This window comes from Clytia hemisphaerica, unplaced genomic scaffold (assembly GCF_902728285.1).
Source record: "Clytia hemisphaerica strain Z4C2 unplaced genomic scaffold, Clytia hemisphaerica genome assembly, whole genome shotgun sequence".
Taxonomy (NCBI): domain Eukaryota; kingdom Metazoa; phylum Cnidaria; class Hydrozoa; order Leptothecata; family Clytiidae; genus Clytia; species Clytia hemisphaerica.
In genome coordinates, this window is record NW_027104234.1 from 427,975 (window position 1) to 455,929 (window position 27,955).

General features: G+C 33.8%; 1 protein-coding gene across 4 annotated transcripts; it reads left to right on the plus strand.

The window, feature by feature from the left end:
- The first annotated feature begins 164 nt into the window (after positions 1-164).
- Positions 165-27,955, plus strand: LOC136816025 (abscission/NoCut checkpoint regulator-like). Of its 4 annotated transcripts, XM_067072453.1 has the most exons (12): positions 165-186; positions 11,499-11,607; positions 12,180-12,304; positions 12,497-12,720; positions 13,139-13,233; positions 13,552-13,735; positions 14,060-14,154; positions 14,604-14,652; positions 14,914-14,951; positions 15,582-15,715; positions 15,934-18,243; positions 18,546-18,917. In XM_067072453.1, exons 2-11 carry the CDS (start codon positions 11,560-11,562, stop codon positions 16,004-16,006), a joined length of 1,065 nt encoding a protein of 354 aa, XP_066928554.1. In that variant the 5' UTR covers positions 165-186; positions 11,499-11,559; the 3' UTR covers positions 16,007-18,243; positions 18,546-18,917. The 4 variants fall into 4 exon arrangements, with proteins under 4 accessions (XP_066928554.1, XP_066928551.1, XP_066928553.1 ...); XM_067072451.1 differs by lacking the exons at positions 165-186; positions 11,499-11,607; positions 12,180-12,304; ... (7 more) ...; positions 15,934-18,243; positions 18,546-18,917 and adding exons at positions 21,674-21,751; positions 22,668-23,776; positions 26,718-27,955; XM_067072450.1 differs by lacking the exons at positions 165-186; positions 11,499-11,607; positions 12,180-12,304; ... (6 more) ...; positions 15,582-15,715; positions 18,546-18,917 and adding an exon at positions 26,718-27,948 and having other exon boundaries at positions 16,011-18,243.

Consider the following 27,955-nt stretch of genomic DNA (forward strand, 5'->3'; position numbering starts at 1 on the left):
CTTTTAATAAAGAAAAGCTTTCTTCTCGTACGATTTTTTATAGTCGATGTTTGTTTATCTTTGTCGACCAGCACTATATGTAGTCGTTATAAGCCTTTGTAGGCTAAACACGAATGAAAACTACCGCAATTGCAGTATACCGCAATTGAGGGATTTCCCTGACTGCCTGACCACTAACGACGGACGGTCAGTATAGCTTTTTCAATCATAGTTATAAGAGAATTGTAAGGGTATTTTTAAGGATAAATAAAATAATTACGCCAGCAGAAATTTGTTTAATGATAACGTCATCTATCTTGGGAGCCTGGGTTACCCTAGCTAGGGTAGAGGACAAAATTCAGAAGCAGTCGGCGGAGAGATTTTTTAGAAATCTTTTAGAAATCTCATCTTCTAGGAGACCACATGTTATGATCTTCAATTTTTTAACACAAATGATGTGTTCTCTGATTTGTAGAAAACCTTTATTACACTATATGTCTCCCTAAACAAACTTATTGCTACTTTAAGGTTGGATATGTGTCTAAAAAATCTAGAAAGACATTAAGATATTTGTTTTTCTACACAAAAGATGTGTTCTGAAACTTTCTAGGGTTACTACGCAACAAGATTACATCGATTTCCTCTTGAATGTATACCCTGTCTCTCTAAAAGATGTGTTCTAGGCTGGTTCTAGGGTTACCTAGACAACAAGAACACATTAGATGACCTTGATAGACCTTTTTTCAAAGAGGCCACCCTGTTGAATAATTATGTAGTCCAGCAGAAAAACAATAATAAAACCATGCATAATTATTACAATAATGCATGATACAGTAATTATGCATGGCTCTATCATTGTTTTTATAGCTGGACTACATAATTATTCAACAGGCTGGAAAAAAGTTCGTCAACTTCAAAAAAATACCATATATCGTCGCATCAAAATAAGAAAGCCTTAAGTCCATTTTTTCAAAAATTGAGTTATGACCATACCGATGCTTTACACCCCATTTTTTATCGAATTTTTGGCTTAAATCCATCAAAAACCAACCTAAAGTGGCCTAATTTTAAGTTTTTTGAAAAATAAGAATTTTTATTTTTGAAATTTTCTCAAGTTAAGAAAGTCTTAAGTCCATTGTCATTTTAGTTGGACTTTAGGACCTTTTAGATTAAGGTTTTAGTTAAAGAGTTCAAAAAAGTTAAGAAAGTTTAAAGCAAGAAAGTCTTAAGTCCATTTTGGAGTTAAGACACTTTTTCACTGGAAATTTTTCAAATTTTCAGTTTTAATCAAGGAAATTTACATAGAAAGGTTTAAGTCCATTCTCGAAAAACATGCTATGAAGAAGCATTCATATCTCCGCAATGGTATAAGTGACAATGTTGATACTTTAGAACTTGAAAGATCTTTCTTCATTTATATTCATATCAAAAAAGCAGCTAGCTAGCCCAACATGGTCAAAAATGGCAGCCATTTCAAACCTTTAAACTTGATTTTCTCAAAACTACAAAAATGGACTTAAGGCTTTCTTATTTTGATGCGACGATATATACCATACACATTAATGAATAATTAGATACAGTGTGCTCTAAATAGTTGTTTTGGAGAACGCAGCTGCCTATTGAATACCGTGAGAGGTCCTAAATCCAACACCATGCTAAGTCCGATGGGGTCTTTCAAAGATACAAACTAGAATAAAAGCAAACCTTTCGCTGTGACGCAACGAAGATACCAAAGTGTCAACTAAACTGAGAGATTTGATACACTGAACCAATTGAACCAAATAACAATAATTGCTTCTTATAACAAAACATATTTTTTTATTGCAATATGCACAACGTCATAAATGAATGACAACAGTAGTAACAGCATCATAAAAAGTAATGAAATGTTTTGATCTTCCAAAGCACACAAAATTATAAAAGAGGTCTGTGTACGAGCGTGCTCATTTTGAAAAGTTACGTAATAAGCCTGGTTTTTATTACTTTACACTGGCACTTGGCTTGATTGCAGGCCTTCTGTAAATAAACATCCGTACTTATGGGTGGTAAAGAGGGAGAGATTTGTTACTCAAATTAAGTACTACCGCATCAGCCCTTTTTTCAACTTCGCGCCATTTTTGCAATTTAGTCTGTTTGTTTCTTGATGGAAACCAGCCCAAGTTGTTTCGTATTTTTCCCGCACAAGTCACTTTTATTACAAAACTGTTATCGTTTTAAACATGAGCAACTGATCCAGAATAAAAGGTAATTATTTTTACACCTCACATTTTTGACTACATTTATTGACATCTTGACATTGCAGCTATCTTGTTTTAGATGTTTTGTTTCGAGAGTTCTAGCAATAGTTTATCGTTCAACTTGGAGAGGGAATGTTTGTAAACATAGAATTATTTTTCATAACAGTTATTTGGGGGGTCAGAATTAGGCAGTGGTGTCAGCTTTTTAGGACCTCTCACGGTACCTAATTACTCCACAACAGTTACCGTCAACTGTTCCAACATGGGACTTGTTGATATCTGGCCTGTATTTTCACTTACTGTTAAATCTCTTTGACAACAAATTTGTTTTGATAACTCCACCAAGTTTAGCAATCATACTTTCTGTCATAACATGTCACAATAACTTTCACTGATAGCTCGCCCTTTTAAACTTTTGTTTCTATTTAAAATGACCGGATGCCAAATGGAGAATTAGAGAAAGCCCGCCGCCTAACCGCCTACCCCCCCCCGATGAGATTATCAAATAGCGAGTGTGTAACTTGCTGCGCAAGTGACGTCAAACGCTCACATTCGCGTGTGTTTTCCACCACGGATTTTTTTCATATTTCGATTTAAAAGCCTACTCGGTGCGAAAGAGAAATCGTGTATTCTTTAATACGCGGTTCATTGAACTCAAATCAAATGACTTTGGAGGTTTGGTGAAATGATGGTGGAATGGCCGCCCCATGGTGCGTAAGATAGTCCCAAGTTGGAGCAGTTGACAGTACCTAGAGACAAGACAATTTATCACATTTTTATTTGCTGAGGGAAAGTATTGCAAATAATAAGAGATCTTATCCAGCCAGATGGTGTCAATCAAACAAGTTCAAATGAAAATTGTGATCAAACCAAGCGAATGTAATCGAATGCAATCAAATAATTGCAATTTGATTGTTGAAGGCAATCGAATCTCAATCGAATGACCGATTCCTGGGTATTTTCGATTATGCTTGTTTGCGTTCAAATTATGTTGAATTGAGATTTGTTTATGTTTAATAATAATAAAAAATAATATCTTTCCTCAGAGTTAAAAAGTAATAGTAAATAATAAATATATTTATAAATATGTTTTAAACTCTATTGAGGTTGGCGCCCGTGGAGCGCCAGGATTTTCTTTCCACCATCATTGTGAGTGCATCTGACTCACTCAGTCCATACAACTTTGCATCTCTGATGACTTCACGGTATGTCGAATTCGTTACACCTGGTTTCTTTTTTAGACCAGGGTGGTACTGTTCGAAAGTTAACTTTTTTATGTAGCATTCGTTTGAAGCTCGGGTGCAGTGTGCAATCCAGTTGTATTGCTGATTTTGAAGGTACTTAGAAAGCGAAGGCCGGTCGATAAGGTTTTTGATTTGCTCATTTGAGTAAAGTAGTTTTTTGAATGTTCCTTTTTTTCCATCATTTGTTGTATATTCAATCAGTTCAGGTTTGCGTTGATTACCTCCTCTGACTAGGTAACGTAAGAATTTGATATATTGACTCTCAATATGATTGAATTGTTTCTTGGTCAATGTCCAGCACTGACATCCATACATGAGACGGGAGCGAACAAGTGATTCGAGGTATAGAACTCTGGTATGAAGTTTGATTTTATAATTCGTGAAAAAAGGTTTCAATTCGTAAAATTTGCAAATGGCTGAAGTGATGCGATGCTCTATTTCAATATCTCCTGTTGAACTGTTGTCATATTCGATAAATGCTCCCAGGTATTTGAATGATTTTGAGTTTCTAATTGGGATCCCATTCAAGGTTATAATTGACTGTGGATATATGTCGTTTATAGTTGGTTTTCCTAATTTCCAGTTTAGAATAAGGGTTTCGGTTTTATCCGGATTGAGTTTTAGACAGTATTCAACAAATACTTCGTTCAATATCCCAATCATTTTCTCGAGATCTCCAATGCACCAAGCTGCTAGGACAATGTCGTCGGCATATCCTAGCCATAAAAGAAGTAGAATTCCTGCTATGGCATATTCGGTTCCAGTGACTTCAGTAGGAATTTTGTAGGGGATATCAACAAATCGAATTCCAGCTTCACGACACCTCTGCTGAAATATTTCAAGTGTGTGGTTAGCGTAGATATTGTATAAAAGAGGGCTTTCGGGTCCGCCTTGTCTGACTCCCGAGGTAGTTTCAAAGATTATAGAACAACCTTTCATTGAACAGTTAGTTTTATCATACATATCTTCAATGATTTTGAACATTGTTAGGTTTCCAAAGTATCCTTGGACAATGGTGAATAGCCAATCTCTACGGATGTGGTCGAAAGCAGCGGACAAATCAACCATGCCGATAAAAAGTTCTTTTTGTTGTTTTCGCGCCCATTGATGAATTCTTTTCAGACAATAGATACCGTCCGTGCATCCTCTCCCTGGTCGAAATCCCATTTGTCCTTCATTCAGTATATCATCATAAAAGTTGAGACATCTATTCAAAACAATGTTCACAAGCACTTTGGTCAAAATACTCGATAAGGTAATTCCGCGGTATTTCGTTGGATCACGGGGAGAGCCTTTATTTTTGAATATGGCACTTATTTCTCCTTTGCCAAAATAGTCTATTTTCCCAGATGTCATTGAAAAATTTGTGGATAGTTGTTTTGAATTCGTTACTTTCAAGACTGAGTTTTAGTAGTTCAGCAGAAATATCATAACTTGCTTTGTTATTACGAAGTCTGGTAATAGCTTTGGTTATTTCATCTATGGTGGGTGGAAGATCATTTATATCTAACGGTTGATCTCGTGGTAATGGTAGTGAAAAATGTTTGATTAGTTTAATTACTTTAGTTACAATTATGTTTGATAAAATTGATTGCCAATTCCTCTAGAGCTTTAGAACTTTAGCGTGGGCAGCTGCCAATACACCATTGGAAAATCAGATCAGAGCAAGCGCGTAAGTACCACACAAGACAAGAGCGATTTTAATGCGAGCGAATGCAATTGAATCAATTGACCATAACATAATTGAACATAATCAAACATAATCAAATACAATGTTGAATGTTATCGAAGCAATCAGATGACAAATCCTTGGTAATATTGGATTACAATTGGATTAGGTTCGACATTGAATGGTAATTATTCCATTGTGTTTGATTGTGTTCAATTGATTCGGCGTTTGATATATTCGATTGACACCGTCTGGTCTTTTGAACGCTAACTTGTGTCATTAAACACTCATTTCTAGGAAAGCATGATAAAACTTATTTATCCTGGTATTCCTCAGAATTATTTCTAACCAAGTTAAAAAAAAATTGCTGCCTTGCCAAATGTTCAAATTTTACTGCTCGCTAAAATTAGTTTCAGATTTGTTCGAAATGAGATCTTCTGATTAATTCTGATTCTGGAAAGATTATCTTAAGTTTTCAAATCTTTGGAAAAAGTTTCTCCAATTTCCAATTTCAGAAAATTGTAGAATTATTACTTACTTTTGATACTTACTTTTGGATGTGTTTGAGCGTACCGCTCTGGCAAGAATCTTTTGATCCACACCACAATCTTCATTCAATCCATAATTCCTGAAGGAAGAAATGGATCAGCAGAGAGATTTCATGTCTAAAATTGAGTTTGAGTCAACTCTCCTGCACCCTGTATAACCACGGATTTGGGGTTCATCGGGAATTTTTTGCAAGTGTTTGTCAAGTGCATTTTTGAATTTGTCAACAGTTAAATTTTTCAAGTTTCTAATGCTCTTTGGCATTGCATTGAAAAGTTTTGCTCCTTGTATAGTCAGTGTACTGTCGCGTAATTTTGAATTGTTTGGACCGGCGTATTTGCTAAAACACATTCGTCCTAATCTTGGATGGTCTTTAGATTTGAAGCAATCATTGATATTTGGCACAAGATTTTCCAATATTTTCCAGGTGTATATGATCCTGTAGCGTTCTCTCCTTCTTTGAAGTGAGTATATTCTAAGCTTCTTTAGACTTTCCCAATAATTTTGGTGTGTTCCTTTTATTTGTTTCAAGAATGATTTCTGGATCTCTTCAAGTCTTTGAATAAGACTAATAGTACTGGGGCTCCATAACGCTGAGCAATATTCCAGTATAGGGATCACAAGTGATTTATAGAGAGTGATCATGGTATGTGTAGAGCGGGAAGTGAAGGTACGTAATATCCAAGAAATGATGTTTTTGGCTTTTTCAATTATTGATTCAATTTGATGTTTAAATAGACAATCATTGGACATAAGAACTCCCAGGTCTTTAACATATTCCTTTCCTTCAATTTTATCTCCTGATGGTGAGGTATAGTGAGATTCATTTTTGATTTCTATATTTGAGCCATAACGTAGCAATTCAAATTTTGCATCATTCAATTTCATATTGTTTGCGATTGTCCATTGATATAAAATCTGAAGGTCTTGTTGCAATATTTTTACATCTTCAGCATTCTTTATTGACTTGGTTGTGCGAGTGTCATCTGCAAAGGACTTGACGATAGATTGGATAACATTCTCATCTATGTCTCCAATGAGTATCAGGAAAATCAGGGGTCCAAGTACACTTCCTTGTGGTACACCTGAGATAACTTCTTGGTTGTTTGATTTCACACCATTAACCACTACAGTTTGTTGCCTGTCTCTCAAAAAGGACTCTATCCAATTATAGATTTTACCAGTTATTCCTAGCCTTTTGAATTTCGACAGAACAATTGAATGATCCACTTTATCGAAAGCTTTAGAAAAGTCTAAGTAAACAACATCTACATTGGTCTCTTTGTCAAGTAAGTTTAATATAAGATCATGTTGTTCAAGGAGCTGACTCAGACAAGATCTTCCACTTCTAAAGCCATGCTGATTTGGGTTGAAAAAGTTATTTTCGTCCATGTGTTTGACAATGTGTTTTCTGATGACTTTCTCAAAGATCTTTATAACGTGTGATGTTAAGGCGACTGGTCGGTAGTTTGCAGCCAGTGATTTGTTTCCTCCTTTGTAGATTGGGGTTATAGTTGATATTTTTAATTTGTTTGGAACAATTCCTTTTTCCAGACTGTTTTTCCATAGATGGCACAATGGGATGGCTAATTCTTCTTTACATTGTTTCAGGACTATTGCTGGGAAACCATCTGGACCAGCAGCTGAGGATGGTGATAATTCGTCAATGGCTTTCATTATGTCATTTTCAGTGACTACCATTTCTGATATTTCAGTGGTTTGTGTGTTGAAAGCTTGATCGTCAGGTGACATGGGTTCACTGAAGACTTTAGCATATTGATTTGAAAGGATGTCAGCCATTTCTTTATTCTTCATTGTAAGGTTCCCGTTTTTGTCTATTAGTGGTCCAATTTTAGTTCTCACTTTTGATTTCTTCTTGGCGTATGCAAAGAAATATTTAGAATTCTTTTTGATTGATTCAATAGCTTTATTTTCCGCAAACTTTTTTGAATCTTGGAAGGATTTTTGCAATTTTTTTTCGATTTGCAGCAGCTCCTCTTTGATTTTTTTCTTTCGGGTTTGAGAATTTGTGAGTATAAGTTTTTTTGTGATTTTTCTCCGTCTTTTGGTTAAGGATCTACGATACCTTTCAACTTTTGATCTCCTTTTGCCTTCTATTGGTGTTCTGGTTGGTACATTATCTTTACAGATTTTGAAACACAGGGCATTTATGGTTTCCAATAATTCGTTTGGGTCGTCACTAAGTGTTTCCTTCCACCTGATATGACGCATGGTCTCTTTTATATTTTCCCAGTCTATTTCATCAGCAAAGAAGTTCAGGGTGCTAAAACCTGTACGAGGTTCTGGCTGCTCATCTTCATCTGATACAGTGTTAACATTAAGACAGGTTGATACCAGGACAATTTTGTGGTGTGAGGTACTTTGAAGGACAGGAACTGTTGAGCAGTTATGGATAATGTTTTCATTGTTTGTGAAAACAAGATCAAGTATGTTTCCATCTTTATGTGTGGGAGTTTTCACGTATTGAGAGATGAAATAATCATTGCAGAATTGATTCAATGAGTTTAGGATGATTCTTTCATCCAAAGGACAACCAGGTTTAGGTGAGCCATCTGGCCAGGTAGCTTTAGGTAGGTTGAAATCACCACCAAAAATGATGTTTGGGGTGGCTCCTAGCTCTGATATATTGCTGTTTTTACTCCATTGAGTGGGGTGATAAAATCATTGGATGTCGATGGATTTCCATTGCTTTTATCGTCTGGTTGGCGGTAAACTACCAACAAAGCCATGTTTTCAGCTTTCGAGTAAATACAAAGGAGTTGTACAGTTTTTGAGGAGTAAGAATAGAGTTCTTCAAATGTTGCACCAATGTCTTCTCTTACGTAAAAACACACTCCACCTGTGTATCTCCCTCTGTTTCTTTTCTTTCTTGAAGAATCACATCGGAATAGGGTAAAATTTTCAATCTTAAGTTCTGCTTCCATATGGCCCTTATGAAGCCATGTTTCAGACAGTCCAAGAAACAGTAAATTTTTATTGCATATATTATTTTTTATAAAAGGGACTTTGCTCTGAACAGTTTGGGGGCAAAGTCCTTGAACATTAAAGAATGCAAAATTGTTTATTGACACTGGATTGGATTGAATTGGTTTTGATGTGGTAGATTTTTCATATATTCAAAAGCTCTACTTACTTATGGAACACTGTATCAACATTTCTTTTCTTACTTGTAGAATATGTGGCTGAGAGCAATTTAATAAAAACACTTAATAAGAACTTTTTGAAAGAGTATGTAATGTATTTAATTTTTATGTTTCAGATGAAAAAAATTGTTAACCTTATTCTTTTTCAAGTAATTTGCTATATACTGTGCCATGGTTTTGAACTAAATAATGAAGAGTTTTATTACAAAGGATGTGAATCAGTTGTTGATAATTCACATGATATACCAGGTTCTGATGTCAAGTATTTCAGTTTTGTATTTAACTCAACAATTAAAGATACAGAATACAAAATACTGCTCTGTAGAGAAGATATATCTGCTCAATGTCAACAGGAAGTAAATATCTCTCAAGTATCTCAAATTATTGAATGTGAGAATGAGAAGAAAAATAAACGAATAGTTTGCCCTGTAGTCAAAGGTTTTATACATGGACCTATTTATAGGGGTGAATCATTGAAACTGAAAATATTCATATATAGCATTAATGAGTCACAAACAAACTTGATGATTGTAAAGTCTTTTCAGTATGCAGAATGTAATGTACGTGGATGTAAAGACTACAAACCAGCCCTCGAAATCGACACTAATAGATTTCAATATTCATTCCAGAAAAATCAGTTGAAGTTTGGATTATCAAATCTTCCTTCAGAACCTTATAAACAATACAATCAGTATTATTTCACTGTTACTTTGTCAAATGTGAACTCTGATCAATCAATTATATTCAGGAATATCACAAAAATGAGATCCATAAATTTAAAAGAGCAGTTTACTTATGATGCAAAAAGCTGTTTATCTCATTTTGATAAAATTTGCATCACTTCAAATTGGGATTATTGTAGTGGACCTCACAAAAGTATCCGGACATCAAATACAACATGTAAACCATTTTCGTATCAAAACTTCTTCCCAAAAGTAGAATTTAGCCTGGTAAAACCAAATCAAATAGAATTTCTAGTTGATGAATACAATGACTCAATCTTTCACTTTATGGTTAAAAAATTCAACAGCAATGGCAAGGTGTTAATGTCTTCAAAAAATACAACCAAAATGATCCTGAAAAGAAATGTCACATATAATATGTATTATGAAGTTGGATTATGTGATAAATGCGCATGTGGTAAATTATCTACTGTACCACAAAAAGAAGCAATAATCCCAGAAACGAATCAAAATACACGTAGGACAGATATTGGAATGATTCTTGGTATTATTTTGGGAATATCTGGTTTGGTTATCTTTATCATTGTTGCTGTAATATTTATTTTGTATCAAAAGAAGAGAAACACAGAACACCCTGAAATACAAGATCTTGATCTCATTGAACCAGTTCCTCCTTATGTTTATCCTGCACGAGACCTTGTTGAAAAAAAGGATCAACGCTACTTCAATATTTCTGAGCAGAAAGAGTATGAGCTTGGAAAGGTGTGACTGAGATACAAGTTACACAACACAGTTAATGTTTTTATTCTATTATAAGGAGTAGCTTTTTGTTCATTATTTCCAAAAGCTATTTTATAAAATAATGATGCTTTTTGGAGTATCACAACTATATCATAACATTCTATGATTTGATTTAATGAAGGCTTCCTCAAGCTAGCTCAAAGTCAAGTGAGATTAATTTTTATTCAAAATCAGGTAGTTTTTATAGTGAAGTAAACATTATTTTTTGATATTATTTTAAATTTTTTTATGTAAATTATATAAAAAGAGAGGTTCAAATCTTATTTATGATAAATTCTCAGGGGCGTAGAATTACATGTATTTCTTTTGGAATTATGAAAAGCAATGTATTTCAAGTTATTTTCAATGTCTGGTACTGAGACCTGCTACAAAATATAATTCAAATAACGTATTTGTTTGACACTAAAGACTAAAATGAAGTTTTGTAAATTGAAACCAATGTATTGTATTTGAAGCTAGACATTACAAATGTTGCTTGTAATTTTCTTAAGCAACTGATGAATGCTCGAGAAAGCAAGAAACTTTGGTTATTGGAAAAAAGATTCTCCTTTTTTTAAGTATGATTGTATTTCTATATATTTTTAGTCATGGGAGTCTTTTGTGTGTACTCTTTGTAAAGAATTGAGTTCCGTATAACATGTCAATATTCTAAAGTTTATAATTGTAGATTAATATTAATGTTTTGTATACACAAACTACATTTCTCTGATTTTTTATGTTTTTGTCTTTCCAGCCAATTTTTTTTATTACAAGTAGAAAGAATATATTTTGTATTTTTTTTATCGTGATACAGAAAATATCTGCAATCTGATTGGTTAAAAAGAAAACAATTATAATCTTGAATTTTACATTATGTAAAAATAAAGATTGACGAAAAGATGTTGTTGCATTGTAGCGGTGAGCAATCTAACGTCACTTTGCTACAAAAGTGCCCTGCGCTTTTTTCCAACACAAAAAGTTCATTTTCTGGGTCAACAATAAACCAGTTATCAAACCTTTGCTCGTGCAATATGGAAAAATTTCACTCGTTCTAGATTTTTTCCCTATATTTTCCTCGCCTAAAGGCTCAGAAAATATTTTATGGAAAAATCTAGAAACTCGTAAAATATTTCTCATGGTGTACTCACAACTGTCCCATAACAATGACAAACTATAATATTATACTGTATTTACAGGGTAAAATGTGTATCACATGAAAAAATTATGGTTATAATTGTGAGCGATGATTCATGAAACATGTCATGTTTTACTTGTACCTCAAAATTTAGTTGGCGAAAAAGAGAGGTAAACTCATCTGTAATCTCATTAGACAAGTTATAGAAACTATTACTGCCAAAAAAAGTCTGTTACATGATTTTTCTCATTTTGGACTTTTTTTGGTACATAATTTTCATCATAGCTTTTGTTTGACTAATTTTAAAATTTCAAAAATGCTTTCCTTTCCTCAACACAATGCAAAAGGAATTAAGTACCTATGAAATAAATTTTCTATACTTTATTTCGCACATCTAGAATGTATTTATAGTAAGATTCAAAGATGTTCTTCAATTCTTTCATTCCAATGGATATTCCCTCAATTCTTATTTAAGGTCTTTGGAATACAGTTTACCTGAATTTGAATATTCATTATTTATTGTTAATTACTGCTCAATTTTCTGTCTCTGTCAGCATAGACACTTCCAAAATGGCTTTCTACTTTTTGATAAAATTATGTAAGTTTGCTATGGACAGAAAATAATTTATCGCGATGATATTGTGTTGGACATTCAAGATGTCTTTCCGTTTCAAATCCATGATTTTATGGCGGTGTCATTGGTGCTGTATTGTATTTTATTTCATTACATTTTTCTTTACAGCATGGATGTCCAAATTGTGGAAAGGCATTTTGTAAAGATTGCTTGAACTATACAGCATCTGTCAAAAGGCTTGGTGGTAAACAAACCAATGTTTGTGTGGATTGTCATAAGAAGTTAAATGTCAAGTATGATTATTTTCTTGTCTTATTGCAAAAATTTGATGCTGTAATTGTAAAGCTATGTAAATATAATGTGGAAAATTGTCAGTTCTCAACTTTGGAAAATAGTGAAGCCAAAATATTTTGAGATTTTAATCAGGACCCCAAAGGGGTTCTTTTGACCATTGATTTTAGGTTATCCGATTATCCTTTTTAAAGGACAGTCCAACAGAAACCTGGTCAAGCTTCGGCTTCCACGACAGGGTATGGTCAAGCAAATGTATCATCAGATGATCCTAATGTATACCTTGGTCCTTCAATGAAAGATGTTGCTGATAAGAAGAGTAAACAGCAAAAGCAACATGGTCTATCTAAAGATATTTCAGAAAACGACAAAGATACTGCAATTAAGGAACGACTGGAAAAACTAAAGGAAAAGAAAGGTTTAACTTATAAATTGATTATGTCACTTAGCTAGATTGCGCAGAAATCAGTCTCATAGTGCACATATCCAAAACAATTATGACTCCTACACACTTTTTAATAAATGAACAGAAATGAATACCGTATTACGTCGAGAACGCCCGACGTTTAAAAAATCTTTTGGATTTAAAAAAAGAAGACGTTTATGTTTATGTGAATTGGAACCTTGTTTTGCTTTTTCGTTTTCTTTACAGTTCAAATAGAATAGTATGCTAATTTAGAGTCTAGAGATGTCAAAATTGGTCAAAAGTAGTTTGATTAATTTGTTAATGCATATTTAAGTTTAAAGAACAACAATCTACAGTATTCCAAATTTTGATTTATCTTCAAAACTCGATTGTCCCCATAATTCCTTGCCTTTCTGCTCAACTATTTTAGAACCTTCAAAGCCAGTTACAGATTCAGATCTTCACCAGCGCTTCAATAATTTAGCAGGAAGACAAGCAGCAAGTTCATCAGCAAATAAAGGCAATGTATGTAGATATCGGTATTTTGTTCACAGGTAAAATTTACGATGAGGTGGTGGCTTGCACAAAAAGGGATTTCAGTACCTCTTTAATGAGAAAGTTCACAAGTTATAGTTAACAATGAAAGGGAGTGCAACAAACTATTTGTAGGGTGAAAATAGGGTAAGAAAATCAAAATTAGTGATCTGAGAAGCATTTTGGTAACTCTTGTCATTTGGCATGTATCAAAAACACCTATTGTTGGGGGAAACTCCTAAGTACTATAGACCTTAGTAACTTTTTACTTCATGACCATGAAAATCTTATTATTGTGCAAATCTTCAGATTTTGCAACCACAGCCTCGATTAACAGAAGAGGAACAGATGTTGCAGTTGATGAAAGAAACACAGGATGAAGTCAAGTTGGATGATCGATTTGATGAAAGTCAAGTAGGAACAAGAGAAAAACTGAGTAAAGATATTCAAAATATGGAAGATCGATTTTATAAGTTGAAAGATCAAGACCCTGGTAAAATAATTGTTTTAAACATTTTCTTCTATTTAATCATATCAGTCGTCTTTGACAGCTTCTTGTTTTGAACAAAATCTGTATAATTTTCTTAATTTTCTACTCATACATTTTTTTACCCCAACAAATAACATTTCTGTATGCATCTTAATTGGGCTTTAGACCTACATTCTTCAAAAATATGGTTTCAAAAATATAAACTACATGGACTAATCAAAGTTTGAATCTTTCAAAAAGGACAGGAACAATGAACATTTTATTGAAGTGTTATTCTCTCTAATGCTAAAAAATGACTTAAATTAAATTTTTCTACCACCTTCGAAGACGAGGTACGAAAAGAAAAAGAACGTTTAAAAGAAGAGCAATACAATGACAGTTCTGAAGATGAGGACGAAGCTATGAAGAAGATTCTTCGAAAGGTTTGTCATACAAATAGATGGCAATCACTTATGTTGTGATATATAAGATTATATTATAACTATAAAATTCAGACACGGGCCTTCTTGCTTTTATTGTGTGATGATGCAAATTCTGCTCAAAGTTATAATTCAATATTTAATATTTAATAACGAAAACCAAAAATATCCATATCCATAATATCCATATCCCATAGTTTTAAATCGTAAAATAACTGTCATATTTTTGACCAATTATTATTGATTATTTGAATACAAGTGGACTCTCGCTCTTCTAAAATTCGAACTTATTCCCACTCCCAAGGGCGGAGAAACTCTCTTCGAATATTTTCTATAATGCGAACAAATAAGATCCCCCAATCGAGCTCGAATTAGCGAGAGTCAACTCTTAGGAACAGAAAATTTGCTTCAAAACTATTTCCCTTAAACTCACACAAAAATTTTATCCTTAGGCGTTGGCAGAATCACTCCTGGACGATAAAGTTAAAGAAGCTGGGCATGGTATTATGATTTCATAAATTGTTACTCGAATGAAAAAAAGAAAAGGAAGAAGCATTGTCGTTATAGAGATAAAAAAAAATCAAAATCCAGATTGTATTTGTAACATGCGAGTTGCTATTTGCAAGTTGCGAGTTTGCGAGTTGCGAGTTGCTATTTAATGAAATAAAAGCACGATTTGCGAGCTGAAAAATGCGAGATAAAAAATTCATTTAAAACCTTAATATTTTAAAATCCATTTTTTCATTTTTTCATTTTTTATAGGTGACGTGATTGCGAAGGCAAAAATTAGCTCTAATAAGGTAAGTAGTCTTCAAAGTTGGTATTTATTTTTGAAGGATCACCTAAATAACTGGTAGTCAAGAGTCCTAGATGTCACTATCACAATCCTAGGTTTAATGGCTTTATATTTTTGCTCTCAAAATATTTTGAATTTAATTTTCACTGGTGCAACTTTCTCGTCTGTAGACAGAAATCCATCCAGTTGAGAATTTTTTGCTTTGATTTTCGTCCCAATTGTAAATCCCGACACGGAAATTATAAACTGTTTGAATAGTTTTTAAACTTTCCGTTTCGATTTATCAAAGGTGGTTGGAACCCTGGCCTTTTGTAAGCCATTTTTATTAAGATATCACGACCATTTAATTGAGTTTGATCTCTTCAGTGGTAATACAGGGAAGAAATTTTGGTGGGAAGAAATTTTGCGGAATTTAATTTCGCGGTTGAGAGAATTTTTCATGTCTACAAAATAGCCTATTTTGTCCTAAAAAGACCAATTTTAGAGGTGATTTTTTAAATCCAGAGAATATTCGTGTTTCGCGGAACTAAATTTCGCAGATTCGTCCGCAAAGAAACCGCGAAAATTTCTCCCCATGTAAATTTCTTCCCTTTGAAGGTAACTCTGAAAGGTTTATTTTTCGTCCTCTTTCCAGCCAATGACGTCTCTTGGTGGAGCACCAGTAGAAGAGGATGATGATGAACTCCCTTGGTGCTGTATATGTAACAATGATGCAACCATCAGATGTCATGATTGTGATAATGACCTCTACTGCAAACGATGTTTCAGGTACATTATTATCAGAGGACATTTTTTGAAGAATGGGTTTATTTCAAGGGATTATTCCTGATTATTCGTGGCTCAACTTTTTGAAAACCAAGCTAGTTTTTTTCAGGATTTCCTATCCGCCAGTGATAAGACTAAGACAGATTTTGACAAAAACCCATGTATAAAGTATGCAAGTACATTTGGTTACGTTGAATTTTGATTTTGTTGTTCATTTTTAGGGAAGGACATGATGATTTCGACATGAAAAATCATCGGAAATCAACATATCAGAAACCAAAGAAAAAACAATGAATCTGAATGAATAATCAGTAAACACACAATAATGGGGTAACTAGAGCATTAAAAGAAATATACGAACGATATGTTTTAGTTCTGTGTTCCTGGTAGTTATCTTATTGATCAGTCAAATGCAAAATTGTATATATTTCAGAATTAGTATTTATTTTGATTAAAATTTCTTATAAAAATCTTTTTTAAACAAATTTTTAGATATCCCCTTTTGTGATCTTTTGCTTTAAGTAACATAGTGGAAATCGTAGTGGATTTTTTTATGAATTGATCATTTTGTACTAGTAATAACATGGTTTAGAGGGTGATTTGGGATTAATAACCCCGAGGTTCATTGAAAACATTTCAAAATAGCCCGAACGTATTTTGATTGGCTTAAAAATTTCGTACGATATTTTGTTAACCAATCAAAATATCGTACGATACTTTTCTTTCAACCAATAGAAATTTTTGTTTACATCAGGGCGATTACAAAAAAGCGGGGCTATTACGGATTTATCGTCCCGCTCGTTCTTTAAAATTTAAGCTAAATGTAATCAACCATATAATTAAGAATCTTATAAGTTGTTGGAAATAAGGGGGCGGTTTAGGATGAAGGTAAATGTCAGGTTAGCTTGAAACCACAAAGAAAAAGCAACGATGAAAGTAATTTTTTTGTGAAAAGCTTTCAAAACTATGAGTGAAAGTTTGAGTTTTTCAACAAATTTCGCTGGATATTCAAACCTGGTTACTCTGGTATTTCTGAGCATGACTTTAAATACCCCCTTCTCACAGACCTGGTAGGATTTTTTCAGCCACTGGGGGTAAAAATAACGGATTGAAATTTGATGGGGATTTACAATTTACATTCTCATATTTTTTATGACTGGTGATTCATATTCTTTTGTTTTTAAGTCAGAAAATTGGGTGGGGATGGGAAAAACAGGATATATTTTGCAGTGAGAATTGGTGTATTTGATTATTTTCGGTGGGGACAAAAATTGGAGTATAATTTTCCACCGGGGACGATATTTTGGCCTATTTTTCCAGTGGGAAGGGGTCTCATTGGGTCTGTGAGAAGGGGGTGTTTTAAAGGACGATTATGAGTAATTATGAACAGGTAATTGGTAAATATTTTTTTATATTTTTCAGATGTCAGAACAAATAAGAAAATTAGGCTTTTGTGAAAGAGCCAATGCCGACCGAAAGAAAATATACAATATAGTATGTCCAACATTATTGAAAACTAGATGTCAAATTGATACTCATCTACTTGATCAAGCTGTCTACAAAGTCATCAAATCTCAGCCCAACATCAACGCTGTTTTAAGGTTCGAGGGAGAAGATATTTACTTCAAACCTTTAAAAGAGATAGAACAGTATTTTGAAGTGTTGCCAAAAGATGCTACTTGGAAAGACGTATGCATAGAATACAATAATAAACATTTGAGGCCAGATTTTGAAACTTATCCACCTTTTAAATTAGTGTTGATCCAACCTTGTAATGAAGAAGCTGTGGTCATAGCTGTTGCAAGTCATTACTGTATGGATGGGACCGGAATCACTGCTATGACTAGTCTCATTTTAGAGACTTATTCAGAGCTTCAAAAAGATGCTAACTACGAACCAATGAAATATCCAGCTCCAAAATCTTTTGAAGATTATCGACTGGAATTTTTTGGTTCCGAAGAAAAGTTTCGTGAACAACAAAAGAGTTTCAAAGAGTTTCATCTGAACGTAATGGATTCTGCTAATTGTTATTTTGAATTTGAAGAGAATGATCGAGTAGTGTTTACACCATATTCAAGCACTGAGATCGAATTTGAGAATTTCAAGAAAGAATGTAAAGCAAAGGGAATTACTGTTGGAGCTGCTTTATGTGGAGTTCAAGCATGTGCTATGGCTGCTTGCATGTTCAAAAATCAAAAAGATGTCCCTGATGTTGTCAACTTGCTGATTGAAATCCCTATAAATTTACGTGGTCGAATCACTAAAGAAGTTTCTTGGAAGTGCGCTAACTACATGCCGTCCAATCCTTATATCACCGTCAAAGTGGGTAGAGGTTCGACATTCTGGGAAACAGCAAGGCAAGTCAAGGATACCTTCAACCATATTTTAAGTGACAAATCAATGATATACTTGTTTGATTTGTTTACAAAAGATGATTTGTTTGATCAGCCGGAGGAGAAAGAACGGCTGAATGTTACAAAGAAGAAAATTGGAGGCTTGGAAAGACATACATGTTTCTCAAATATGTTAAAGTAAGTTATTCTAATGATAGATTATACTTTTATCACTTCAGTCAGAAAGAAAAGACACTTTTTTATTCTGCTACTGGCAGTTTCATGCCACTTTTGTGACAATCTTCAGGCAACTTTTTATCACTCGACTTTTGTACGAGCTATATATCGAAGAGTTACCAGGGTCGAATCTTTTAAAAAAAAACCGTTTTGTTATCAGTCCTTTAATAAATGTGAGATTTCTTTATCACTGTGATTGTCTTGGTTCTGAATTTCATTCTTTAAACTAAAGACTTCAAGATCTTCACTTTCCATTCTCACAGGTTCCCAGCACCTTTGGAACACAAAGATTTCACAGTGGAAGCTTCATATTGTTGTGGTGGGCAATGGTTATTGCCAACAACTTCTGTGATGGAATTCTTCGTTTATTCAACTAAGAAATTGAATTTAACAATGGTACATCGAGATGGAGTACTTAATGTTGGTAGAGCAGAAGAAGTTATGAAATACGTTCAATATTTTATTGAAAATGTCACCAAGTCGGGCGAAAAAGATATCACGGCTTCTGAACTAGCCAGCATAGACTAAAACAGTGGAGTTCGTCGTATAATTATTTATAATATTAGTTGATTCATCTTAATTTCAAAATACTACTGTATAGATATTAAACTAGAAAATATTTAAACACGGTCATATATGGCTTATTATTCTTCATACTGTTTAATCACGATTAAAACCAGAAACTCCCTCTCCCTCGGTTATAATTTCTTAACCCCTCTTAGTCTTGTGGAATCCTCACCCCCCCCTCCGGCCTCTTTAGGCTGTAAAAACTTAACGACTTTGATAATGTGAACCGTTATGCAACGACAGGAAACTTATACCGTATTTTTATGAGTCTTATTAAATTGTACCATATTTATGGCGCGCCTGATTTTCGAAAAATACTATCTTTCGAAAATACATACTATCAATTTTTCAAAAATACATACTATCTTCCAAATATAGATACTATCTTTCAAAAATATGTGCTATCTTCAAAATACCCAAGCGGTATGTATATTTTTCATTAAGGGCCCATCTACATGATAAAAATGAGGATGAGTACTTGACCTCGTACGATCAAGCTCACTTTCTTATTGGAGCATGCGCACTTATAGACACGTGGAAACTTAAGAAAAATCTAGTTTCAAACAAGAAAAGTCTCAGGCTCAGGAATTAGTTGGTTTGTATATTCAACTTCAACAATTTTACCATCAATAAACCGTGATTTGGCAAAGCATATACCACATCTAGCAATCGACCACTCGTTGGAGTCAAACACTAGACCCACCATTATCACACTTGCACTGTTCCCATTACACTAGTCACTGATAAGAGACTAGGAGTACGCATGTGCTAGCTAGTTAGATCGTATGACCTACAGTACAGATAGGCCCTTTACAAAAGATGGTTGAAGATAGCATTTATATTTGAAAGGTCGTATGTATTTTGAAAAGATAGTTTGAATATTTGAATACCGGGTGTGCCAAAAAAAAATAGGCCTAAAATTGAAACTTTGACGTAACTTTTTTCAGTTAGAATAGAAACTTGAAATTTTACATGCATCTTTAGCAACCTATTTCGAGGCTTTCCTCAAAGTTTCATTTGTACAGCTTTAGTAGTTTCAAAAATATGGAGATTTTCCTAAAGGATGTGAAAATGTGCTTGTTTATAGACTTGACGTCAAAACAAAAAAATTGTCAACCACAGTTCCCTAGCGTTTAGTATCCGAACCGGAGTTGCGTTTGTTTATTTCAGCTTTTGTTTTGAAATCAGAAAGATGCCATTCCGGGGGGGGGGGGGGTACTTGGGTTGGTGAATGAGGGGTATGTGCGGACGGTACTTCCGAAAACCGACCCTTAGAGAGACTAAATTTTAGTGAAAAAGTGACCCTTAGAGAGACTTTTTCGAAAAATTTTCTCTGATTTTCAAAAATCTCCTACCCTTAGTGAGACTTTTTTTGTTTTCTAAAAATCGTGATTTTTCCCACTCTTAGAGAGACTACTTTGAAATTTCCTGATTTTTGTAACCCTTAGAGAGACTTTGAAAGGTGAAAAGCCCGACCCTTACCGTCTGCACATAACCAGCACCTATTTTTGCCTAAGTAAGGAAAGGATCTGGAAGACCAAGAAATGTCAGAACTGCTGAAAATAAAGCTTTTGTTGAAGAAATGATCTGCTCGCAGGAAGAAGAACCTGGGACACACGCTTCAACGAGAGAAATCGCTAGAGAGCTTGAAATCCTTTAGGAAAATCTCCATATCTTTAAAACTACTAAAGCTATAAGAATGAAACTTTCAGGAAAGCTTCGAAATAGGTTGCTTAAGACGCGTGTAAAATTTCAAGTTTCTATTCTAACTGAAAAAAGTTACGTCAAAGTTTCAATCTTAGGCCTATTTATTTTGGCACACCCGGTATAGTATTTGTATCTGAAAGATAAGTATGTATTTTTGAAAGTTGGCATGTATTTTGAAAAGATACTGTGTATTTTGAAAATATAGTATGTATTTTGAAAAGATAGTATGTATTGTTGAATAATAGTATCTATTTTTGGAAGATAGTATTTTTGTCCGCTCAGGCGCGCCATACATATCTCTCATCTAAAAGCTAATATCAACTAATTTTAATAGAAGAAGGGCAAACTACACGTTATTGCTTTTATTTTCCCCTCTATCAGAGCCTTTTTATTTTTGTCACTTAATAGAAGTTCGAATGACATGGCAACTAATTATATGGCTGATTACATTTAGCTTAGAAATGTAAGGGAAGAGCGGGGTGATTAATCCGTAATAGCCCTGCTGTAATCACCATGCGAAAAGAGAAAAAGAAAATCTTCGAAGAAAATGCTTACGACTTTTTTCAAAAACTAATCGATCTCATAGTTGTGCAATTTGAATATTCTGATTGGTTAGTTGCACCATTCAAACTTCTATTACTTCTATTAAGTGACAAAATTAAAAAGAAACAAAATAAGTAAAAAGGAGGTATTCTCAGGTGATTTTGGATTAATAACCCCCTCCCCCCCCACATTTCAAAATAGCCCTCACTACGTTCAGGCTATTTTGAAATGTTTTCAATGAACCTCGGGGTTATTAATCCCAAATCACACTCTAAACCATTGCTATTACTAGTACTAACCAATCAAAATATTCGAATTGCACAACTATTATGAAATCGATTAGTTTTTGATACAGCAAGGCTATTATGGATTAATCAGCCCGCTCCTCAATTACATGTCTAAGCTAAATGTAATCAGCCATATAATTACTCGAATTCGATTACATCGAATGACATGGCAACTAACCAATCAAAATATTCGAATTGCACAACTATTATGAAATCGATTAGTTTTTTATACAGCAGGGCTATTATGGATTAATCAGCCCGCTCCTCAATTACATGTCTAAGCTAAATGTTTGTAGAAAAGGATAGAGAGAAGTATACAGGCAAGTGAAGTTATTCCGCAACATTCATCAATTTATTCTCGCAATGTAAGTGTAACTCTTTTTCTTGTAATACTAGGAGCTTGTTTTGTTAAAGATTACCTAAGTGGATAAATTTTGGTAGGGATTAAATTTGGCGAATTTTGTTAAAATTCTCTAAATTAAATCATCGCCGAAATTTCCAAATTCGGCAATTCGCCAAATTTTTCGAAATTTCCCTTTCGCAAATTAAATCCCCGCCAAAATTAAAGGAAAATCAGGTTTTTTTAACGAGAAATTTCAGAAAACTATTTTTGCCTTTTTAAGCCGATCGTGTATTAACCGTATACATTTTAACAAACTATTTTTACCTTTATAACCAATCTTATGTTACACGTATTATTTTTTCTATTCTGAGCTTTAACAAAATACCTTAACAAAAAACGCTTTTTTGTCTTTCGCCAAATTAAATCCCCGCCAAAAATCGCATTTTGGTTATTCGCCAAATTAAATCCACGCCAAAATTTATCCACTTAAGGTATTTCATAGAAAACTAACTTTTGTCAAAGTTCATTCTGCACTCATCTCCCCTTTGATTTAATTACTCTATCTGATCATGAAATTTAGTAAGTTCAGATGGAGGGCTCGGAAATCCCATGTACACCATTTATTGAACCAAATTTTGTTTTGAATTAGATTCTTTATATTAGACTATTTCGACACTGTCAACATTTTAAAAACCTCTTCTTTGAGTTTGAATTTCTTAAAAGTTGAATTAATGTTGTCAGCGATCATTTCGATCAATTATCCAAAACCCCTTTTCAGATTTTCTTTGTTCTTGTGAAAATTAGATTATATGAGGATAGGACAGGTAGAGCCTCGACAATACCCATCATCCATTAATTTCCCTTAAAACATCCGAACCTTGTTTATAGGAGGATCTTGAGTCATTATAAATCATAGTTTATTTTTTTATAATTTTCAGATGTCAGAACAAACAAGAAAATTGGGCTTTGGTGAAAGAGTCCATGTCGATCGAAAGAAAATATACAATATAGTAATTCCAACATTATTGAAAACTAGATGTCAAATTGATACTCATCTACTTGATCAAGCTGTCTACAAAGTCATCAAATCTCAGCCCAACATCAACGCTGTTTTAAGGTTCGAGGGAGAAGAAATTTACTTCAAACCTCTAAAAGAGATACAGCAATATTTTGAAGTGTTACCAAAAGATGCTAATTGGAAAGATGTTTGCATAGAATACAATAATAAACATTTGAGGCCCGATTTTGAAACTTATCCACCTTTTAAATTAATGTTGATCCAACCTTGTAAGGAAGAAGCTGTGGTCATCGCTGTTGCAAGTCATTACTGTGTGGATGGGACCGGCATTACTGCTATGACTAGTCTCATTTTAGAGACTTATTCCGAGCTTCAAAAAGATGCTAACTACGAACCAATGAAATATCCAGCTCCAAAATCTCTTGAAGATTATCGACTTGAATTTTTTGGTTCCGAAGAAAAGTTTCGTGAACAACAAAAGAGTTTCAAAGAGTTTCATCTGAACGTAATGGATTCTGCTAATTGTTATTTTGAATTTGAAGAGAATGATCGAGTAGTGTTTACACCATATTCAAGCACTGAGATCGAATTTGAGAATTTCAAGAAAGAATGCAAAGCAAAGGGAATTACTGTTGGAGCTGCTTTTTGTGGAGTTCAAGCATGTGCTATGGCTGCTTGCATGTTTAAAAATCAAAAAAATGTCCCTGATGAAGTCAGCCTGCTGTTTTTAATCCCTATAAATTTACGTGATCGCACAACTAAAGCACTTTCTTGGAAATGTGCTAACTTCATGCCGTCCAATCCGATTATCACCGTCAAAGTGGGTAGAAATTCGACATTCTGGGAAACAGCAAGGCAAGTCAAGGATATCTTCAACCATATCTTAAGTGACGAATCAATGATATACTTGTTCGATTTGTATACAAGAGATGATTTGTTTGATCAGCCGGAGGATAAAGAACGACTGAACGTTGCAACGAAGAAAATGGGAGGAATGGATAGACATACATGTTTCTCAAATATGCTAAAGTAAGATGATATTAACATATATCCTTAAAATTTTTGATTTTTGTCTTGATTTTAACTGGTTATCTACATTCAAATTCATGTTAAGCTACTACTTTTGGTGAATTAATTAGGAAAATTTCGAAATTAGTTATCGCAAAATCACAAAAAAGGACTGCATCGTCAAAATAAGTTTCTGCCAAATCATGATATCTTTAGTAATTCCATTGTTTGCGTCGATTTCTGAAAATTTCAGGGTCGGTCGGGCCTTATAAGAAGAATTTCTATTTACACTGAGGAAAAAGTTCCACCGGGGCTGCGAGACAGGGGTGTGCAAGTTGACGATAAACCAGTTATCACACTTTTACTTGTCATAAATGCTGTATTTTGTGTTGTTTTGATGTTGATTTCATCTAAATAGAAGGAAAAGAAAAATATTGAAGAGAAAAACAAAAGAAAGAAAAAGAGCACAAATGGAGATAGCCTGGGAATCCAAGCTCATAATCTTAGAAAAAAACAAAAAATACCTCACCTCACAAAGTTCTAAGATTATAGAGCTTGGTCTAGGTAGATTAGTCTGACACAGAATGTTATAAACAGTCTGTGTGTGAACCCTTGTTGACAGACTTTCTGAACTTTGGAAACCCAGGCAAACACACATAAAAAACTTACCATTAAAATCCTCCACAAGCTCTAAAGACTTTTAAAGCTACTAAAAACCACAACAAAACATCAGCCACATGTAATGCGTGTATACTTCCGTCCATTCGATTTTTCACAATAAAAATGAAATGAAAATTGATTTTTTTCAACTATTTTCAATTTTTCATTTTTGTTTTTGAATGAAAAATTGAAAAAAGAAAAATTGAGATTCATCTTTTAATTTTTAATTTTTTGTCCATGTGGGTGACATTTCTGTCATGATGATGTATCATTTAGATTAGACGGGGGTCTGAAATGGCAATGTTTGTTGCTTGCGCTTAGGCATCCATTGTATATTATCTCTATCACATAAAACATTTACACTGTTTTTTAATGTTGTTTCCTATCTCATCAAATAATAGTGATGATGTAACATCATAAGTATATACTACCTTTTAAAATTATATCATACTTGGCTTTAAACGTAGCTTCTGCAGATGGGTTCAACCTAAGTATAGTCCGAGATCCGTAAATTGCAATATGTATACTTAGCAGAACAGAATTGGTGGAGTGATTCTGCAAGACAACTGTCACGCTGGAGTAATCGACTATTTGAAGGTCCTGAAGATGCTGTAACAGGGCTGGGTGGTTCAGAAAGTTTACAAAGATTTCACCAAGTCACGGTGGAGAATAATCGCGACAGCTACAATTTGCTGTAAATCTTTAGAACTACTAAACCTAAAAAAAGCTACAAAAACCTTCCGTAGAATGACCATAAACACCTCCTTTCCATAATCCCCACACCGATCCGATCCGGCTGGAGATTCAAAGTAACAGATTTTACTGCTAATTTGCCAAAAGCTTCGGTCTTGCATATCATTCCAGTTTGTCAATAAGATCTTATATCATTAGATCAATAGATGTTACATTATTATGTTTTTTCTGATCGTGTAATATGTTAATAATGTGATAAAGATGTTATAGGACAATATGTATAACATCTACAGCAGTCTGCGACAAATCTATCAGCCTAGCTTCAACTCTTGCCATATTCAGACCCCCGTCTAATCTAAATGATACATCATCATGACAGAAATGTCACCCACATGGACAAAGAAATAAAAATTGAAAATTTAATCTCAATTTTTCTTTTTTCAATTTTTATTTAAAAACAAAAATGAAAAATTGAAAATAATTGAAAAAAATCAATTTTCATTTCATTTTTAGTGTGAAAAATCGAATGGACAGAAGTATACACGCATTACATGTATTTAGACTTTCAGCCAACAGCCATTTTGTTTCGAAATGAATCTATGTTTTCATTTTTTTGTTTTCCTTTTTTCTGCAGAGTCAGCTTTTTCCATAAATTATGCGCACGTATTGAAATTATTAATTAAACTCCGAAAGCTGGCCAATCAGGCCAAACCTGCATTGCAGGTAAAAATCTCCCTGCTGGCGAGTTACCTGCGCCAAGCGTTAAACAAGCAGCAAAAATATCATAAAACTAGACTGTGAACAAAGTTTAACGCTTGGATTTCCAGGCTAAAATGGAGAGAGAAGAGTTTTATTTTTTGATAAGAGTGATATCGTTTGCTTACTCGTCAATTTTAATTCAATCAAGCTTTTTCATACATCGGATTGATACAGATGTGGAGCAAGATTGGTCAGAAAGAGGAAAAAAGAACAGTTTTTTGCCAGTGGTTTTTTGCTTATATCAGCAGAATATTACAATAGCAAGACACTGTCCTGATATGAAATATGTGTCTCATATGAAACGGGAACACTTATGTAAAAACAAAACCTTTAAAGTTGACGATATAAACAAATAAAAAAAAATAATATATGTTTTTTTTATAAGCAAGTGTATACCCCTTGGTCAGGCTCGTGTATGATTAAGTTCTCAAAGCATCCAGACATAGCTTATCCTTATTATATGCTTAAATTATATGCTTATGATTCAACCCGAGCCAAGTTTTTAGTGAAATTTCAAAAATTTTGTAAAAATTTGTTCAGATTTTGGGAGCAGTGGAATGTAGCTAGCCGTGGAATATCTTTTTTTTTACTTGACCAAACATTTTTAAACAGATAAAAATGACAACTTGAAAAATATTTTAGGCTGGCATATATGCTCATGTTATGATTAGGAATTCTGCAAATCTGAGCCTTCATATGCTTACAACCGTTATGCATTAAAAAAAACATGTATAGTATGACGAAAAATCTGATGTTGTACCGAGGTACTGTACGATAGCTACAACATAATTTAAAGCATATTCAATTTATCCAAATAATGAAAAAGATTTACTTACTTTGTTTTTCGCAGGTTTCCAGCACCTTTGGAACACAAAGATTTCACAGTAGAAGCTTCATATTGTTGTGGTGGGCAATGGTTATTACCGGCAATATCGTTAATGGTATTCTTCGTTTATTCCACTAAGAAATTGAATTTTACAATGGTACATCGAGATGGAGTACTTAATGTTGGTAGAGCAGAAAAAGTTATGAAATATGTTCAATATTTTGTTGAAAATGTCACCAAGTTTGGTGAAAAAGATATCACGACTTATGAACTTAGCCAGTTTGGATTGATATCAATATAACCTGATAACAGCTGTTAATAATTTTCTTACGCGCATGGTAAACCTCTGAAGGTGCTTGAAATTTAACCCTTTAAGTATCAATGACGGGTATACTAGACATTGCCCAGATTTATTTAGAAATCGTCATTTTTGGTCTTAATCGTAGGAATTGGATTGGGTTTCATGGTCAAGCAAAAAGAAAATCAAAAGTGAGCCTTTCCAGCGAGATTTTAAGCCAAAAAGGCAAAAAATGCAAAAATTTGACAAAAATCCACGACCGTTGTTTGCCCATTATTGGTCAACGAGTGATTCGAAAACCTCCAAAATTAGCCCTGCTTTACTTGATTCTGTCCTCTACCCCTCTAGTAAATTAATTAGAAGTTTTACTACTGGGCACCTTTCTATCATTCAGTCAGGTCCGCGCAGCTCCTTCAAGATCCGGAGATCTTTAAAGTTTGAACTAGCGATTTTCTTTAAAAACTTACCGTGGTACCGTGGTATTTAAAGGGTTAAACATCTGAGGAAAATAGTCCTCCCGCAGAAAATCCTACAACAAGAAACTTGTTGTGCGCTGGAAAGTCAAAAACCATGCAAAAATTTGTTGTCGTTCCTAGTCCTTTTAGACGAACGCGGTCCTTACGATTTCGAGATAGCAATATGCTTCAGATTGTTTTGTTTTCACCCATCTCTTTAGAGCTTCAGCGTGGTGGGCAGAAAACAACCACAATCTGATCTCAGGTTATATCAATGCTACTCTTCTCAAAATAAGCTGAATATACTGACAGGATTTTCACTGATTTATCTTTACTGCACAGCTTTTTGCAAGAGTTCTATTTTTAAGAATCACAACATAAGTTAAATGTGAAAACATACTTAGAATTTTTTAAGAATTAGGCTGCGAGCCTCAAAAATTTTGTTAAATTTTTTTTCAGCTTTTTCTTCATTATAATTTTTTAGTTTTTAACTTTTTATCTATCATATA

Coding starts and splice junctions, on each gene's coding strand:
- LOC136816025 (XM_067072450.1), top strand. CDS start 17,135: ATGTCAGAACAAATAAGAAAATTAGGCTTTTGTGAAAGAGCCAATGCC. Junction 18,244..26,717: donor TGTTTCTCAAATATGTTAAA/GTAAGTTATTCT, acceptor TGTTTTTCGCAG/GTTTCCAGCACCTTTGGAAC.